Source organism: Cyrtonyx montezumae, unplaced genomic scaffold (assembly GCF_038088225.1).
Source record: "Cyrtonyx montezumae isolate F1298 unplaced genomic scaffold, pur_monq_1.0 scaffold_10, whole genome shotgun sequence".
Lineage (NCBI taxonomy): Eukaryota > Metazoa > Chordata > Aves > Galliformes > Odontophoridae > Cyrtonyx > Cyrtonyx montezumae.
The window spans coordinates 45,366,259-45,383,165 of NW_027071826.1; the positions used below are offsets into that span (position 1 = coordinate 45,366,259).

General features: G+C 41.8%; 1 protein-coding gene across 1 annotated transcript in view; it reads right to left on the minus strand.

The window, feature by feature from the left end:
• Positions 1–16,907, minus strand: part of OSBPL5 (oxysterol binding protein like 5) — an 83,946-nt gene that overhangs the window by 33,526 nt on the left and 33,513 nt on the right. The window contains exons 2-6 of the mRNA XM_065755221.1: positions 12,264–12,420; positions 6,517–6,590; positions 4,075–4,155; positions 3,313–3,414; positions 1,633–1,836 (exon numbers count right to left, since the gene is read on the minus strand). Of these exons, the coding sequence (XP_065611293.1) occupies positions 1,633–1,836; positions 3,313–3,414; positions 4,075–4,155; positions 6,517–6,590; positions 12,264–12,399 (597 nt within the window). The 5' untranslated portion in view covers positions 12,400–12,420. The remainder of the gene's footprint in view (positions 1–1,632; positions 1,837–3,312; positions 3,415–4,074; positions 4,156–6,516; positions 6,591–12,263; positions 12,421–16,907) is intronic.

Here is a 16,907-nt window from a genome sequence, read left to right on the forward strand (position 1 = left end):
TACATATTTAATATATTAATTCCTATTACCATTGCACATTTCTCTCAGGAGACAGAAGAATTAGATACATATACACACAAATTCACTTAAATATTGATTAAAACTCTATTTGTTTTTGGATGGCTCATAGCAAGAGAAGGGCATTCTGGTATAACATGACACTTCAGATCCATCAGCGACACTACTTTTCATTATTTGACTGTGCTTTTGATCTTGCTTTTTCACTCTCTCTCCTGACTGTGCTTTTCAGAAGAATTCAGTTGACCTGTCATGTCACAAGGAATTTATTTGCTGATGGATAGCAAATGACTGACAGCCTTCTTGGGCACACGCTCTGTATAACAAAGCAACAAAACTCACAGTTGAAGAAGCAAGGTTGCAATGAAACCTTTGGGACATAATGCTAAAACAACCTGGGTACAAACTGGAGCTGGTCTGCTGTCAGAAAACAGCAGCTCTTAGCCCTGGTTGTTGAGGTTCATTTTAATTCTTTCCTCTATCCCTAATAAAAATTCCAAGACTTTATATATAGTATAGCTGTGTTTAAAAAAGATTAGCTGGAGGATGAGCAGGAGTGCTCCACCTGTTCTCACAGGGTTTCCCCTCAGTTTTGTTACACGTACTGATGCCGATGATAAACTGTTGTCACTGTTGTGTGAATCTTTCCAAGTAGACTTATTTTGCAGACCACTCTGCAGCAAGGTAGTAACTTGTAAGCCTTGTTTGCATTGGCAATATCTCCTAGAAAATATATACTTTCAGCAAAGTCACTATTTTTAGAGAGGAAAAAAATTCCGAGGCCAGGTGAGTTTCATCACCTTCAGGGTATCCAACAGATGTTGCTCTCAGTGCTTTCAGAAGGCACTGGGGTCTTCCTCTTTGCTCACAAGCATTCAATTTTATTTTTTATTATCTCTTCTTACAGAAAAAAAAAATGTAGCTTTTCAATACTTTCAGGAAGTTATTTCAGGAAGTGTGAGAAACTATCAATCATCTGTATTACAGGGAGATCCAGAGGCCATTCCTGGAGCTGACAAGCATACAGGAAGGCACTGTCTCAGCCTCAGGCTGAAGAAGCACTCAAAGTGAACGAGAGAAAGTCTTCCTTTTCAAAGAAGAGAAAACTAAGGCAACCTATTCAAAATTACACCTTTGTGTAATGGTTGGGTCTTGAGCAGTGCACTGAGTTCCAAGTCTATCACAAACAAGATATGAGAATGAAAAAAAAAGCTGTGGTCAACAGCAGCCGTTTTTGTCACTTTACTGGCCCCCTTCCAGTGTTGTGCAAAGCAGTGTTGTACACCCTTGTCTTGGCAAAGTCAGTTATGTGGGCCTATTATTCATTCTACACTAGTGTTTCTCCTTTCCTCAATTTATGTATACTTCTATACTATATATGTATATGTGTATAATCACAATGTGCTGCGTTCCTCTGATGCCATATTACAACCAAGCTTTAGTGTCCTTAAATCTTTTTACGTAGTCAATTTGCCACCACTAACAGCAACTAAATAACTGAAAATCTAGATATCAATGCCAGATAACGCTAGCTAGTGATCAGTAGACACAAGTACTAGCACTTAGACATCTCAGTGACTAACAGGAGGTTGTTCAGCTCATCACAGTACTTACCTTTACAGCCCAGATAGATTGATCCAAAGGATGAAAAAGTTTAAAACAGAAGCCATTTTTCTTGGAGGGTCTCTCAATCAGCTCACATGAATGGAGCAAGATTGTCCCAACCCACTGTCCGCTCTTTGGCGTCTTATAAATCAGCAGCACTCCAGGTTTCAGAACACACCACAACTTGGTCCAACTCTTCAGGGTCCCACGAATCTAGAGGGAGGCAGGGAACAAACTGTTGCACTTATGTTACTCCTTAAAATAAAAACGCTCATTCAGTATTTATTCAGTATTTACAGTACACATTTCGCCCAAGCACACAGTGTGATACATTTGTTTGGAGATGATGTTGCACTATCTGAACACACTTGGGGTTCTCATACCCAAATCCCAGACCATGCAAATTTGGCTATCAGAGTCTAGTCTTTATATTTTGATTACTGGCTTGCTTCATTTTTCAGGCAACCAGCATTACAGGCTTCTCTAAGAGTGATTTGTTAATAATCATGGAGGTCGTGCCAATTAGAATAATGCACAGAAATATATTATAGCCAGTCTAACTGGACTTAGAAATCATTTTAATGAAGTTCTGTACAACAGAGCTATTAATGAGTTTTGTCAAATATCCCATCTTTTAAAGTTCCTTCTCCATCTGGTTTAGTTCTCTGTCAAGCTCAATGCATATTCTCTTTGGTGTAGAAGACATTAAATCCGATAGCACATATTAAAGACAACAGCTTTAAGAATACAGAAATTTCTCAGTAAGGTTATATTCTACCTAAGGCCTTCTTGTCTTCAGCATACATAGGCCAAACATCAAGTCTATGTTGGTGTACTATTCTGTGGACCAGGATCATTTGTTTCTGAGCCAGAAATTTCCATCCTCAGCAAACATGCGACAGGTCTTTTTTATTAAAAAATAAATATTTATTTATCAGCCACCCTGAACACTACAGAAGTATTCTGCTGCATGCCTGTTTTCTTATATAAACCACACACATCTCACTTGTCTGGCCCCTGACACAGGCCATAGGATAATATTAGAGGTTCTTCACACTGCTCAAATGCAATTGTTTTGTTTCGTGAAATTTCCAATGTACTTTATGTTTTAGAAGAGCTGTGTGGAAATGATAGAAGATTAAATGTTGCCATTATAGAAGGCATGACCAGTAGAGAAGACTAGGTGGACCTGAACAAGGGGAAAAACTGTGGTCAAAGATAGCATCATGCAATGTGAATCCGCATACAAAGTTTCAGGACTTCAGTGAGAAGGTGTCACTAGTTGAATCTTTGTACAAAGAGAAATTACAGTTGTTAATGGGTACAATATGTTTTGTTCTCTGCTGAGGCAGTATAAAATCCAACTGTCAATAGAACAAGCTGTATCTGACTGTTCTCCCTCCTGTACAAAAGCACATCTATGGAAAGAGGTCAGCAGATTCTTTCAGAGGAAGATAGAAAGAAACATCATCACTTCCTTCGGTACTGTGCAGTTTCTGAGACCTAGTTCTACTTAAAGACGTGCAATAGACAGTTGGAAAAAAATTCCCCAGTATCTCAGTTCAAATTTTACAGCAACATCAACTCAAATCTAGTCAGACTTCCTACACAAAGCATTTGTGCATAACTCTCAAAGTGTATTGCTCTTTTTTTTTGTCCCAGTGCCTCAGAATAATCTGTATTAAATACCTTTAGCCAGTCTGCTGTGATCACAAAGCTGGGATCCTTGAGAGCACTGAAGAGTTGTTCGGTAGCTCTTTTTTTCTCCTGTCTGTAATTCTTTTTTTGTATCTGGTTCAGAGCAGAAAAAAAATGCAGTGGCTGTAATCACGACCTCTTTGAAGCAGGAAAGAACATAATGCATTAAGGGCAGCTAAGTATAGCATAGCTAGAACTTGACCCAGCACATGTTCCTCAGAAACAAGCACAGAGAGGAACGAAAACATAATGATAGAACAGGTTCTTTGCCTACAAAGTTCCACTAAATGTAATCTAATTTTTCTACTTTTGGGGGAATGGCAAAAGGCTGAATACCCGGTTCTCCTCAACCCTCAAATTAAAGAGATTTAATTGAATTTCATGCAAATCAAATTATTTATGCTTCTGGTTTAGGAGACAAATAAGTGTTCAAGAAATAATATGCTTATTTTGCCTAGGCATACTCCTCCTAACATGACCAAGGAAGAGGCACAGTCCTCTCCATGTGCCCTTACAGCTCTAGAGAAAAAGAACAGAGCAAAATCATTACACTGATTTGTTCTATTTACAATAAATAACATAACTCTATATAAAGCTCATTAATGCCCGTGGCATATAATGACTCCTGAAAGAGTCAGAGGCTTTTTTTGGGACTCAGGAAATGACTCAGAAGAGTTCCAAATGGTTTGTTTGAAAGGTACAACTTTCGTAAAAGAAAGTCAGCTGATGCTGACTTAGCTGCTTTGCACATACCTTCAGTGTTTCCTTCTTAGTGAATTTGGCCAAGGAAGACACACACTCTTTGTCAGATCCATTGCAAAACTTATATTCAATCTGAAAAAAAAAATAGGATAAGAGAAATTAGGAATGCATTAACATGAAGATAGTCATGCAGAACTCCAGTGAAGGGTCATTTATATCTTCCAAGAATCCATGAAAAACTGACTGCAGACTTGAGCAGCACAACTACAGATGGGCTCAGAAACAGCACATATGCAGTGCTCTCCAAATTTCCTCTTTATATTCATAGTCAGTTGGAAAATTTCCCATACTCATCATATTTCTCCCATGTAGGCATTAATCTCAGTAAGAACGAACCAAACCCCCCTGTTCTCAATTGTTGATATCTTTTCCAACATGAAAGTGTTTCAGTTACTGGTATAAAAATGACACAAAAGCTAGTAGAAATCTTTAAATACTAGGATTGGTATTGGAAATTACACTGTCATAGCTGAAATGTCCAGGAACATCAGCGAGCAAGAAATGACCTAATCACATTACAGATAGTACAGAGAATCATCATCATCCGGCCTTAAGAGGCCAGACACAAATATATTGTCACTTCAAAACATGTTTGATACTGTCAGTGCTGTTTAAATTCATTTTCAGAGGCTGAAGATTGATCTCATGTTTGTGCTGATGGGCTGAAAAATGCTTTACTTTATTAGACAGAGCCACAGATAGACTAGTCCTAAAATAAAGTACACCTAGAGAGCGTAACTCAGATAGGTACTGTCAGCAAATTGGCTAAACATGAGGAGTGCTAGTGGCAGGAGAATTACAGTAAGGTCCAATCTCTTCTACTTCCAAAGTGACCTGAGGGCAGTTACTATCTGGCTCTGTACTTCTTTTCCTTCCAGTCTTTCATGTGTCTGATGCATTTAGACTGTGATCTTCTGGGGTCAGACACTCTCCTTCTTTTGTACAACAGTTTTATATAAAAAAAAACCAAACATAACAGCTCTTAGTCAACTTGATTTAATGAGTCACTATAGAACCTAGCTCTTTTTCATACATCACACTATATGTGATGCTTTAGAATACACACAGAAGTGAAAACTCTGTGAAGGCACACAAGGACCAGTGAAGCATCTGCTTTGACTGCACAGTCCAAGTCCACTTTGCATTGAGCCCACTCAGGGCTGGCCACCAGCTCTGGGCTCCCACAGACTCAGTATTTGTCATTTTTGTCTTAGTAGAAATATGAGTCAGATTTCTCTACCTGCAATACAGACTCTGATGCTTACTTTATATATCTGCACATGGGACTTCAGTGTAAAAGTTTGAGATTTGCAGTGGGAACCGTTCCACAGATAAAACAACTGAACAGAGAATTGTGCCCACAGGGTCCTTGTCACATTTCAAAGGGCAGCAGTAGACATTTGAGAGAGATGTTATAAGCTTTACTTTATGAGGAGACATTTCTAAGTGCTCAAATGCCTCTGAGGAAGAATCTTCTAGAATTATTAAGAGATTATGCTGTCATGGTTTGAAGCATGTGTCCTCTGACAGTGGTCAGAAGAATTCTCCCATTTTTTTCCTATTAGAAGGGAGAACGCCCTGTCCTTGAGGTACAACTATGAGCCAACCGTTTATTGGTAATTTCACTCCCTCCAAACTGAGAGAAACACTGTGTACCATTCCTCATTCGCTAGTGTGAGAAGCAAGAAAAGCACAGATGTTTGTGTGATTCTAGGAAATGCTGCTCAGGTGTCTACAGAACACCAGGATATAAATAGTGCCTTGTGCTTAATTAATAAAAACAAGCTAAAGTCACTTGTCAGGAGAAGTAAGTTTCTCTGCAGGAAATCAAGCCCAGGCACTCAGCAACTCCAGGTGTAGAGAAAGGTTTTGAACTCCCTGATGCAGAGTTTTTACATCCAGTTTCACATCTCCACAAAAGATTTGCTGGAAATGCTGTGCTTGGGAAAATCTGGTTAGTTTGTGTTCCTCTCCCGTTAGAGCAGTTCTGATAGATCTTTCCCAGGATCTTACTTCACAGTTTCAGATGTTATGCAACATGTTAAATATTACAGCTCTGTCTTCCAAAACAATTAGGCTTTATCATCGCTTTGCTGGTCAGGAACAGCAGGAGACACCTCTGCTGGCAAAGTCAACCTTTCAACCCTGACTGTTCATGTCTAATTACATTGTTAGATGAGGCCCAAATGAACAGGATTCTGCCATGGCAGGTGCTATCAAGGTAGGGGAAAACACAGGCTTCCCTGTGACACCACAAGCATCCCAAAATGTTCCCTTTTTCTCTCTCAAAACATGTACACTCATCTCCTGCAGAAACAAAGGGAGAGGCTTTCTCAGTAGTCTTAAAAAAGAAGACAGCAAGTAGGATTAATAAGTCAGACAGGGAAAAAAAAATAAATGTGAGAGCAGGGATGCAACCCTATCCCACAGTACCTTGCTAACTGAGTTTGGCGTCTGCGGTGTCTCATCTTTCAGCATCGATAGGCTGTTTCCTTCCACATCGTTTCCTGCAACAAAGTAATGCAATTCAGAAACAGAGAATTTCTGTGCAAAGTCATGGTGACTCGTGGTCCTCAAAGGGCTACTGCTAACAGCAAGCAAGAGGAGTAACGGCAGAAGCATCAAGATCACAGACGGGGATCCTGCAGAGCTTGAAATACCCTGGGTGCACAAGCTTATTGTTTAAAAGTTATGGTTGAAACATTATGGTAAACCAATACAATGTTTTGAAGTCCAGCATTTAAAGGCTGGAAAATAACAGAAATAAGGTTGGTTATGCATCCTTAACCAGCTGCCCTGTGCACCTGCATTATGATGGAGTCTTCAAATACATCACCACAGTCTGTGCCTCCTTACATTCCCCATGCCTCATTCAGTGCAAATAATGAATGGAGTTCAGTTAATTAGCAGCTATTCAATATGTTATCCTCCTTGGTCAGTGTCTGACAACTGTACACAGACGCACTTGATAGCATGCTTTGTTTGACAAATAATAACCACGATCATAAAATGTTACAGAAGACAGAACAGCATCTAGGCATAACTAGTAAAATAAAATACTGCAGAGGACCCACATCTTCTGATCAAATTACTTGTTAAAATAAGAAACACTTTCAATTAACAAGTGCTATATACTGTGATCTTCCCATCATTGCAGAGAAATGTATTTTCCATTACCTAAATACACTAAAGTTGCAGTGCACTGTGCACATTGCACACTAGTATGTAGTACGAACACCTCTAGTCCTTCTCTACGCAACAAAATGAAATAATAAATTCTGTTCTTTTCACCAACTCTAATCATATCCTTACAGTAAAAGAAAGCCTAGAGCTTCAATTTAAGAGTAAAAAAAAAAAAAGCATCTGATGAGGATAGCTTTCTAGAGCCTTCATAACTTCCTCCATAAAATTGTTAGCAATTGGAGCTTCAGAACCAGCAAGACACTGGAACACAATCCATTTGTAGCTCACTGCAGACACGGGATTCGTTAAAAATGTTTTCGAACTGTGTGTGGGCACCTCTTGGAAACAACACCAAATACAAAACCAGGAAAGGAAAACTCTGATTGTGTTGAAGTCAAGCAGAAACTGACCTACACCAGAAGCCACAATGTTTCCAGGAGCTCTCGCAGAAGCACTATATGAAGCTAAGCAACATTAGAAAAAGCTAGTCATAAAAGTTTACTGAAAAATAAATATCCTCCTAGTTGTGTTCTGCTCTTCCATTATGGGACACACTGGAGGACAAGGCTATTCAATTGTGGCTGGGATTGCAACTGTGCTACAGAGTTCCATCTGTACTGAGGCAGGACAAAAAGCCTGCCCTTCCTAAGGCATTAACTGGCAGTATGGTGCATCAGTTTTACAATTAAATGTGGCTCTTAGGGACGGTCATCCCCAGGAGAAGGCGTTCAGCCTTCCACACAGTGGCTGAAGGTGCTGGCGGTTTGGGCAGGTTTCTCATCCCACAGCACGTGTCACACTGTGCCATGTGCACACAGCTGTGCCCACGCAGAAAGCAGACATCCCCGGATCTTGGAGAAGAGGGATGGCATGTGCCCTGAACACATGAGAACTGAAGCAGAGGGAGGACCTACACCAGCACGCAGGAAGGTGGTGCAAGAAGGGGAACCACCTCCGCAGCCTACTTTCTCAACCATCACTTCTCCCCTTGCAACACTCAGCCCCACACAAAACATTTGTAAACCTAATGTGCTTGGGCAGGAGAAATTCCCAAGGTGCAGGATACTTGGCAACCCCCTGATGCTACCAGGGCATGCAGGATGGTCACAGGTTCTCCTGGTCATAGATCAGGACTGTGTATTTCTTTCTCTGATGACTGTTTTCTCTATATCTTCTCCTGGATATACGCAGAGGAGGTTGGAACAAACTCACAAAACATTTGTAGCTACTGTACTTGTTTCCCATGAAGTTTTTTTCTGCTCTTGTATGGGCAAGTAGCATATGGCCTAAAAGTTCAAGTAAAATTAATGGGAGTCAGCTGCTGCCAGCTTTGAGAGAAAGGCATCTATTAAACACAACATAATTACATAGTTCAAACCCATCTTTATTATACCTCATTTCTTAAATTAAGCTTAGCTCCAGGCTGGTACCCATATAAAGAGCTTGCACACTTTTCCTTCTCTTAGTAATGCATATAAAATGATTTTTCACCTAAACGATAGGATCTGAGGTGTTGTTGAGGTTCTGGATCATCTATCTCATAGGACACGATGAAAAGTGGGAGCAAGTAACTCTTCACTCTTAGTCATACAGTTTAAAAGGATTTGTAAGGTATGTTTACAGAGCAGCATATTCTAGATTCTTATTTCAAATCCATTAAGTCAATTGGCACTTGTGAGGAGAGGCTGGCAGTTTTTTGGAGGAGAGTGATCTCAGCTGTCTCAAGCAGACTTGCTGCAGCCGTGTGGAGGGAGAGAGCTCTTACTGAGAAAGAAAGCTTCTTTGAAACCATGTGTAAGTTTCTCAGACACCCATGTACTTAGTTAAGTGCACAGGAAGCCCAAAAGGGTGTTCCACCTGGAGCACAACACAGCTAGCTGTCTCAAGAAAATAAATAGGAAACCACACAAAAACATAAATGGAGCTAAACACTAACTGGCCATGGAAGCTGAAGTTCTTATCTCTCTGATCAAGAAAACCTAATGCTCGTGATAGAAATAGCACCGAGGCTCTTTTATCTTCAATTGCTGGCAGCTAACACGGCAGACTAAGAAAGGTCCTCCACAAAGTAGCCTAGTAGTGCTGTGCCAAATAATTCACAGGATTCCAGGAAGGGAATCAATGATGCTTACAGAAAAAGTGTTACCGCATCACAAAGAAAACTGCCCACACTCCAGCCTTGTGCTCACAGAGTTGAGTTCCTGATATCTTCTTTTATCTCATTACTGCCATACATATGAAAACAAAATACACAGTTCCTTTCCAGAAAAGTTACTCTTTCTTTTACTCTTTCTGCTGTGCATCCATCCTATGGGGGCATTTGACTTTCTTCTTTATAAAACATCACACAGTAAACATAACTGATCAATGGTAAGAGAAAGAAGTACTGGCTGTTGAGGAATTGAAGATGAATTCTATTTTTCTTTTTTTTTTCTTTTTTGATAAAGTAACTGGGTAACTACAAGAGAAAATGTGGGCTCTGCAGTGTGGTGAAAATTACTGGGAATAAAACTTATCCTGACGCCATGAATGTTACCGCAGTAACTGTCAGCCATGTGGCCCAATATATATACCAGACTGATATTCAGTTCCACATGTCTATCACAGTCAAATTCCCATATCCACTGAAGTGCAGCTCTTCAGGCACAGATAGGCCATTCTGAATTTTTATTTAAAGGTTCCATGCATCCCAACCTAGTCAAAAAGAGAGATTCTACAGAAGATCTTTTAGCTACTCCCCTGGTAAATGTCCTTCCTTCCCAACAAGAGAGGAAGATCCTTTCCCCTTTCTGCTACATGAAAGAAAGACATGGGTAAGGAACTCATGTCTCCTACTTTGCAGACTTTCTAAAAAGAAAATGCTTTCCCTTCAGATTTCTTTTAGTTACTGTAATGATTAGCATTTATGTATGAAAACAAGAGACAGAAATCAGAAGTCTTATTTGAGACGGTGCCCTCTACTTTTCCATATGTTTCCTTTAAAAGAAATTCTCTCACTGAACCTCTGCAGCGTAGTTTGCCCGAGGTGTCAAGTCGGTCACTCCCATCTCACTGAATTATTTAATTGTGCTCCCTGGTTGCTGTGGGGCTAATTCTAGGTGTTGGAGCCGTGAGACCTGTTGCTCCAGACACCTCACATTACACTACATGGCCCTGTGCCCCTGCAAAGAAAATCTGCTGGGGCCAGACAGTACGATGAGGAAAACCTCAAGAACTCAAAATCTGTGTAAAACAAGAGAGAAAAGAGGGGAGGCAGAAATATTGAATACAACACTTGCAGCTTATCTATAGCCACAGCAGCATCCTTCAGAAGGCGTGGAGAAGGTGGGAGGGAAACATGGCAGACTCAGAGAGAACAAAGCAGCTAAACCTGGACAGGAGTTAAAGAATAACCCATTGTGGGATATGGTAACTGAATGTGAAGAACAATGGCTATTTCTTGTTGAAAACGTGAGCAATGCAGAGAGAAAGCAGCTCTGTGTGGACCAGGAAAGAAATGAAAAGTGTTAAAAATGTATGGCCAGACAAAAACCCAGATTCTGCAAGGAAACCCCTGGGTGAAGTGGTAACTTCTTTTTGTTTCAAAGGGGTATTCTCTCTTTTACAAATTCTTCAGCATATGCCCTTCCTTTATGCTACAGTGCACTGCCTCCATTGATGACACTGTTGGAGGTCACTCCAGCATGGCTCAAGGCACTTGTTTTGCTGAGCTGAGTGCAGGCTCTTTGGGCTGGCTGTCAGCAGGGTACAAGGAGAAATGGAGTGATATGGGAAACTGAGGAAGTGACCAATTCCTCCATGATCGACTTATTCTGTCATCTTTAGGATGATGACAGCACTGAAACATGCCTATGAGGAAGTCAGTACCTCATCACCTATGAGATTTTAGGCATCTCATTTTAAGTTTTCTGTATCAAGAGTTTTTTGAAGCTTCCAGTGACCTCAACAACAGCAAGGATTAGTCAGCAGTGCTCAGAACTGGTTCCTCACTGCCTTGAAACAAGCATCCAAAAATAGAAATACCTGCAAAGTCAGAAGCCCTCAAAACCTTTGTTCTTAAAGATGCTTAGCTCAGGAAACCCAGACCTGGTTTTGCTCTACATCTGCAAAGCCCAGAGAGGCAGCCAGGTGCTACATCTAAACAAAACCTGAAACCTTTCAACATGTTACATTCTTTCTCCAGACTGAAGTTCTTTAAAAACTCACAAAGGTGCTGTGAGATTTGATGATTTAGAGCTGGCATGGCAACTGTGAATGACAGCTCTGCAAACTTGTGACTGTTCCCTGAAGCACTTGTGTACGGGCTGGAATAGAAGCATTGTTTTGCAGACTGCAGTCAAGGAAAGACTCAGATGTTTACTGTGAGCTGAAACAATAACGTGCGCCCTATTTCCTTCCAAAGAGCGCTAACAAAATCAAAGAACAAAAAACAGAGAAAGCTGAAAGCCAGCCTGCCATTCACTGCAGTGTGTCAATATCCCTGGTGCTTGTAGATAATTTACAGAGCATTAACTACTAAAAGCCCTCCTGTAATATTTATCCTGGGCTCTAAATCTAAACAGGAAAACCTGCCGTTAAACATTTGCAACAGGGCCCGGGCAATAGCTTGAAAGAGTTCAGTGTTTGGGATGAAACATATCAAGTGCCTCAGAGTAGAACTGCCTGAAAACATTAGTCATTTCTGAAATGTGAGGCCACGCTGTACTCAAATGGTTGCAAACATCAACTCTGATGTCCTCTATTCCCACTGAACACGATGGCAGTAAAGCAGCACCATGAAAACAGCACTGGTTGGGATCCAGTGGTACCTGTGTTGCAAGAACAGCATATATCTCCCTCTCACATTAACTCATTTGTCTTTGTTTCCTGGCAGAGCACTAAAAAAGTCAACTTCTGTCAAGCACATGAGGTTCTGCACTGAGTTTCACATGCGCTGGAAAAGCAGTACGGTAAAAACAGGACACAATACACTGTGCACTGACACAGCAGAAATCTACCTGAACTGAGTGGGTAGATGTCACTGTCAGTCCCGAAGAACACGTTACGTGTCAGCTTGCGAGGATCGACCTTCTGAGGGGTGGACAAAGCTGGGCAGAGGGAGAACCTGCGACGAAGAAAGTTCTCCTCCTTCATGGCATGAGCTGTGGGGGTTTTCTGGAAAGGAAAGATAGAAATAACATTTCATTCCAAGATATGGGAAATCAAAGTTTCACACACAGATGACTCCGCTACTTCAAAGCTGCTTAATCCTAAGTGGTGAGCCAGATCTTTTTATGGAGTGCCAGAAAGCAATGTACGGGGAAAAAAAAAAAAAAAGATATTAGTTTGAGGCTATAATTACTGATTTGCTGACTCTCAGTATTTGCAAACTGCAGGGAAGCAAGACAGCAGTCTTGGTGAATCCAGGCAGCAGAATGTCCTCTTCTCCACACGAAACTATCCACACTAACAGGTACTTACAGGGTCAATTCAGCGTACAGCAGCTCAAATTCCTCTTTATTTATTGTTTGTTTGGTTGGTTGGTTTGGTTTTTAAGATTCTAGAGTATATTTCATAAAAGTAACTCTGTCAGTGTCACTCTGAAAGAGTTAGCATTTCATCCAGACTGTGTGGAGGATGACCAGCTGCACTGGCTGCAGGTAGCAACAGGAGATGTGAAGGGAATTGGGACAGAATAGCTAGTGTCACTCCCAACCTTACTATTACAACACATATAAATCATTTCAGTTTGCTTTAAAATGACAGATCATCTGGGTATTTTGATCAGTAAGACAAACTTTGCTGCTCTGCAAAGGACAGCATTTGACTTCTTGAAAGACCCCATGCGTGCCTGCAGAAGAGAAGAGAAGAAACCTAGAGAAATGAAAATATTTCATAGTAATCATGCTGTGCCTGATCCTCAGGCTGTGTAAATCAGGGAAGTTCTGCAGTTTTCATGGAGTGATGTTGACACAGGTGTGAGGGCAGGGCTGGGCATCCAGCAAGTGAGGAGAAGGTAATCTCTGACCCACAGTGCTTTCATGTGGTAAAGAATGAGAGCCCATGGTGCTTTCTGGCAAGCATAGAACCACAGGAATAAATAGTTGTCCCTGCCTCAGACTGAACTGGATTCTGGCTTAAGCCAGAATTGTGACCCAAGCGCATTTGCTATGGAGTAACAGATCACATCAGCTAATGTCTGAGTGAGACACAGAAAACTAAACAGCGTCACATTTTACATCTTCTCCTTGAGTCAGCTCATTCAGCATTTTCCCAGCAAAATGAATCTTCCACTGCAGTCAAACCTTCATCTTTAAGGGGATGTATAAATGCTGCTAAATAATTAATAAATGACTTTTCTCCTGTGCAGCTCACAGCGCATAACTGAAGGCAATGGCAATGTGATTGCAGTAAGAAGAATTGGGCTTTTAAAATGAATAGTTTTACATCTCGTTAAAAGCGGAGGTGATGAAACAATTAAAAAGCAATTTCCAAAACTGCTCACCAAACTGTGCAGATGGCAAGCCTCATTGCCAAGAAGGGCTGGTGTGAGCTGGTCTGAAATTGATGGCTGCCTGTGCTGCTGGTCCCCCTGGGGTGAAAGATCTGCTGTTGACAGCGTGTGGCTCCTACCCAATGCAAACAGAGCATGCAAAACTCTGAGCCTGCCCAGGGAGAGAAGCAATTGAAACCACCAAAAGGACTGTCAACAGATCACTTTCCTTCTAGAAAGAAACAGCAAAGACCAGGGTGAGCTGGATGCTAGGTTAGGTTACATCCCAGCTGCAGATTTACCCAAGTTCAGCTGCTTGCTCTTCGCAACCACACGCTAGTTATTCTGACTTCTGCCTGTCTGTGGCACATCAGTGGCCCCATTAGTGCTGTGTGTCCTGGCTGCAGCCTCAGCTGCTCACCGAACCTCCTCTGATGCCACTGCCCATGTGACAGCAGTTTATGAATTTATATGACAGCAGCTCATAAAGCAACAGAAAAAACTTTCCTTCCTGCTCTGCTGCTGCCTGGAAAGCTGTTTCCAAAGCAACACTCAGCCTGGAAGTAACAAAGTCAAGGAATGCAGCCCAGAAACGGCACTCACAATAAGCAAAGGTGGGAATTAAATGAGATGGAGGTGATGCTAACTCACAGGAGGAAATCATTATATGCTGCTAACATTTTCTCCAGCAGACCAGCAAGGTAACTGTGCCAACAAACAGGCTAACAATACAATGACAAGTGTGGATGGAGTCACAGCTGGACGAAGTGCTCCTTACTGGATCAGTTTGTCCTCCTTTCCCTTTCCTTGCTGGTAGAAGGGTGTTCATACTGGGATACCTGCGATACTGGGATACACGTGGTGAGGGTCACTGCAGTGTTACAGAATTACAGGTAAAAAGTGCAGCTTGTTTATGCATGCAAGACCCAATCTCAGAGAGGATTTGCTCTTCTGATCTTTAACCCATTAGTAAAATACATAATTCTATTCATGATACTAACACAGAGCAAAATTGGGCTGAAAAAAATCCTAAACCTTTCAGCTGAATCAGATTAGCAGTCCATGCAGATTGCTTGGAAATACAGCACGGCTCTCTAACCACGACGACTGGGGAAGAAAACCTCCCGAATAAGCACGAAGTGGTTCAGCCGGCGATGTGACTGAAGAGAAGCTGGAACAATAGCCTCGACCGGTGTGATCGGCTGCTGGTCAGGGGAATTAACACGCCCACTGCTGCTCCAAGCAGTGGGGCAGTGCACAGGGAGTCAGATCCAGCTGTGGTCGCTCACCAAAATGAGCCAGCAAAAATAATGTGCAGCTCTCTATTCCTGTCATATATCATTTTTCCCACCCCTTTCTGTTTCTTTTTAGTGGCTTCTCAGTGTACGGAGTCACTGTGCAGTAACAAGAAAAACACCGTTCCCTCTTTTCTGCAATTAATCCATTAACAATGAAGTAAACCCTGCAACAGTGGGGGTGGGGTGAGGCAGGGGAAATCACTCATCACACAGGGTTCAGATACACTCAAGCCTGACAACAGTTTCCCAGCGGATTCAGTGGTGGCTGCAGCTTTGCCAAGCAGGCACAGCCAGCAGGCTTCAAAAATATTCGGGGACATGTTGCTAGTTACAGTATCCCATAGCGATTGTACACGTATTTCAGTAGGCAAGCATGCTTAATTACAGCCCTGCTTCTTCACCTATCATTTAGCTCCTGGAAAATATCCAACTGTTTTCCCTTCTTGGGTTTTCCCGTTGTTAAACTGAGTAAGAAGGAACCCCTGCAGCTCAGCCAGCGCTGGCCCCCAGGCTGTTTGCTCTGTGGTGGTTCCCTGCGCTCTGCCCTGGCCCTTGCTTCCTCCACCCTGCAGTGAGGGAGAGTGTTGAAAACGACTCCTCTCTCCACCGATGTCACCAACTGTACTGTATCCACTTTTGTCTGTTTGTATGCAGAAAGTCAACACTGGTGCTTTTCCTGTGAGTGATTTATTCAGCCAAGGACAAAGCCCAAGAAACACAAAGCCCAGCTTCTTCCTATTGCCCAAACAGCTAAAGCCCAAAGCTTCTCCCTTTGTGACTCCTGATTTCCTGGAAAAAAAAAAAAAAAGACACACCTTTTTCCGTCAAAACCCTCTGAATCACAGAGAGTGCAAGCAGCCCTTAACCCTTATCTGGCCAGATAGCAGGATGTGGCATTGCTGGGCACACTGCCCACATCCCCACCAGCCACCAGCACCTTCAGCTGCCCCATAGGCAGCATGGTGTGGGGACATGGTGCCTCCTCAGGTGGCTCTGGCAAGACCAAGGCAGTGCTGCTCTGCTACCAGGCCCTCCCCTGACCACACAGTCTCTATGGTGTATTTCTAGCTCTAAAACCCAAACAAACAAACCAGAAATAACTCATTTTTTCATTCTTTCTTTAGACCTGGAATCCTCTTGAAATATCATTGCGGAAAAAAGGATCTGAGTTGCATGCTTTTCAGCAGTTGCAGAGTGCAAACATACACATATTGACACAAAAAAAATGTAACTGGCTCTACAGAACTGCTTTTCCAGTAAACAAGAACCAAAGGAACTGGAGGAATTGCTTTCTATTTGTGTGCTCAGCCATGCTTTCTCCCTGCTTTCAGGCTCACTGCAAAGCATGCATTTCCACAACTGCAAGCCCTTAGTTTGTAGTAAGCAGCAGATTCAAACCATTTTACATCCAGAATTCTGTGCAAGAAAACACTTCTGGTTTTAAGTCAACATTCTAAACATTCTTACGACTTCCTTCACATCTTGCCTTCTCACGCTATTTTCAAACTAACGCCAGTTTTTAAACAAATACATGTTATTCATCTGTGCTCTGAATTTACTTCCAAAATGCTCTGTAACAGGGCCAATCTTAGCCAACTCCCTATCAATCCATGCAAAAAAAAATGTAGAAAGATTTCTGTTTTCCCAAAAATACCTGCTATTACTGCTATGGTTTAAGGCAATTCCCCAAGGAGTGCCAGTGGCTTTGCCAAGTCAGCTCCCAAACCAACCTCTTTCTATTGCCCTAATGAATTCCTCACATTCATCTCAAGTCTCTCCTATGTATTAAGCAGCTGTCACAGTTTCTGTTTGACATTCAGATGTATGAAGACAACTACAGGCGTGAAAGAGAGGCCACAGAAACCAAATGA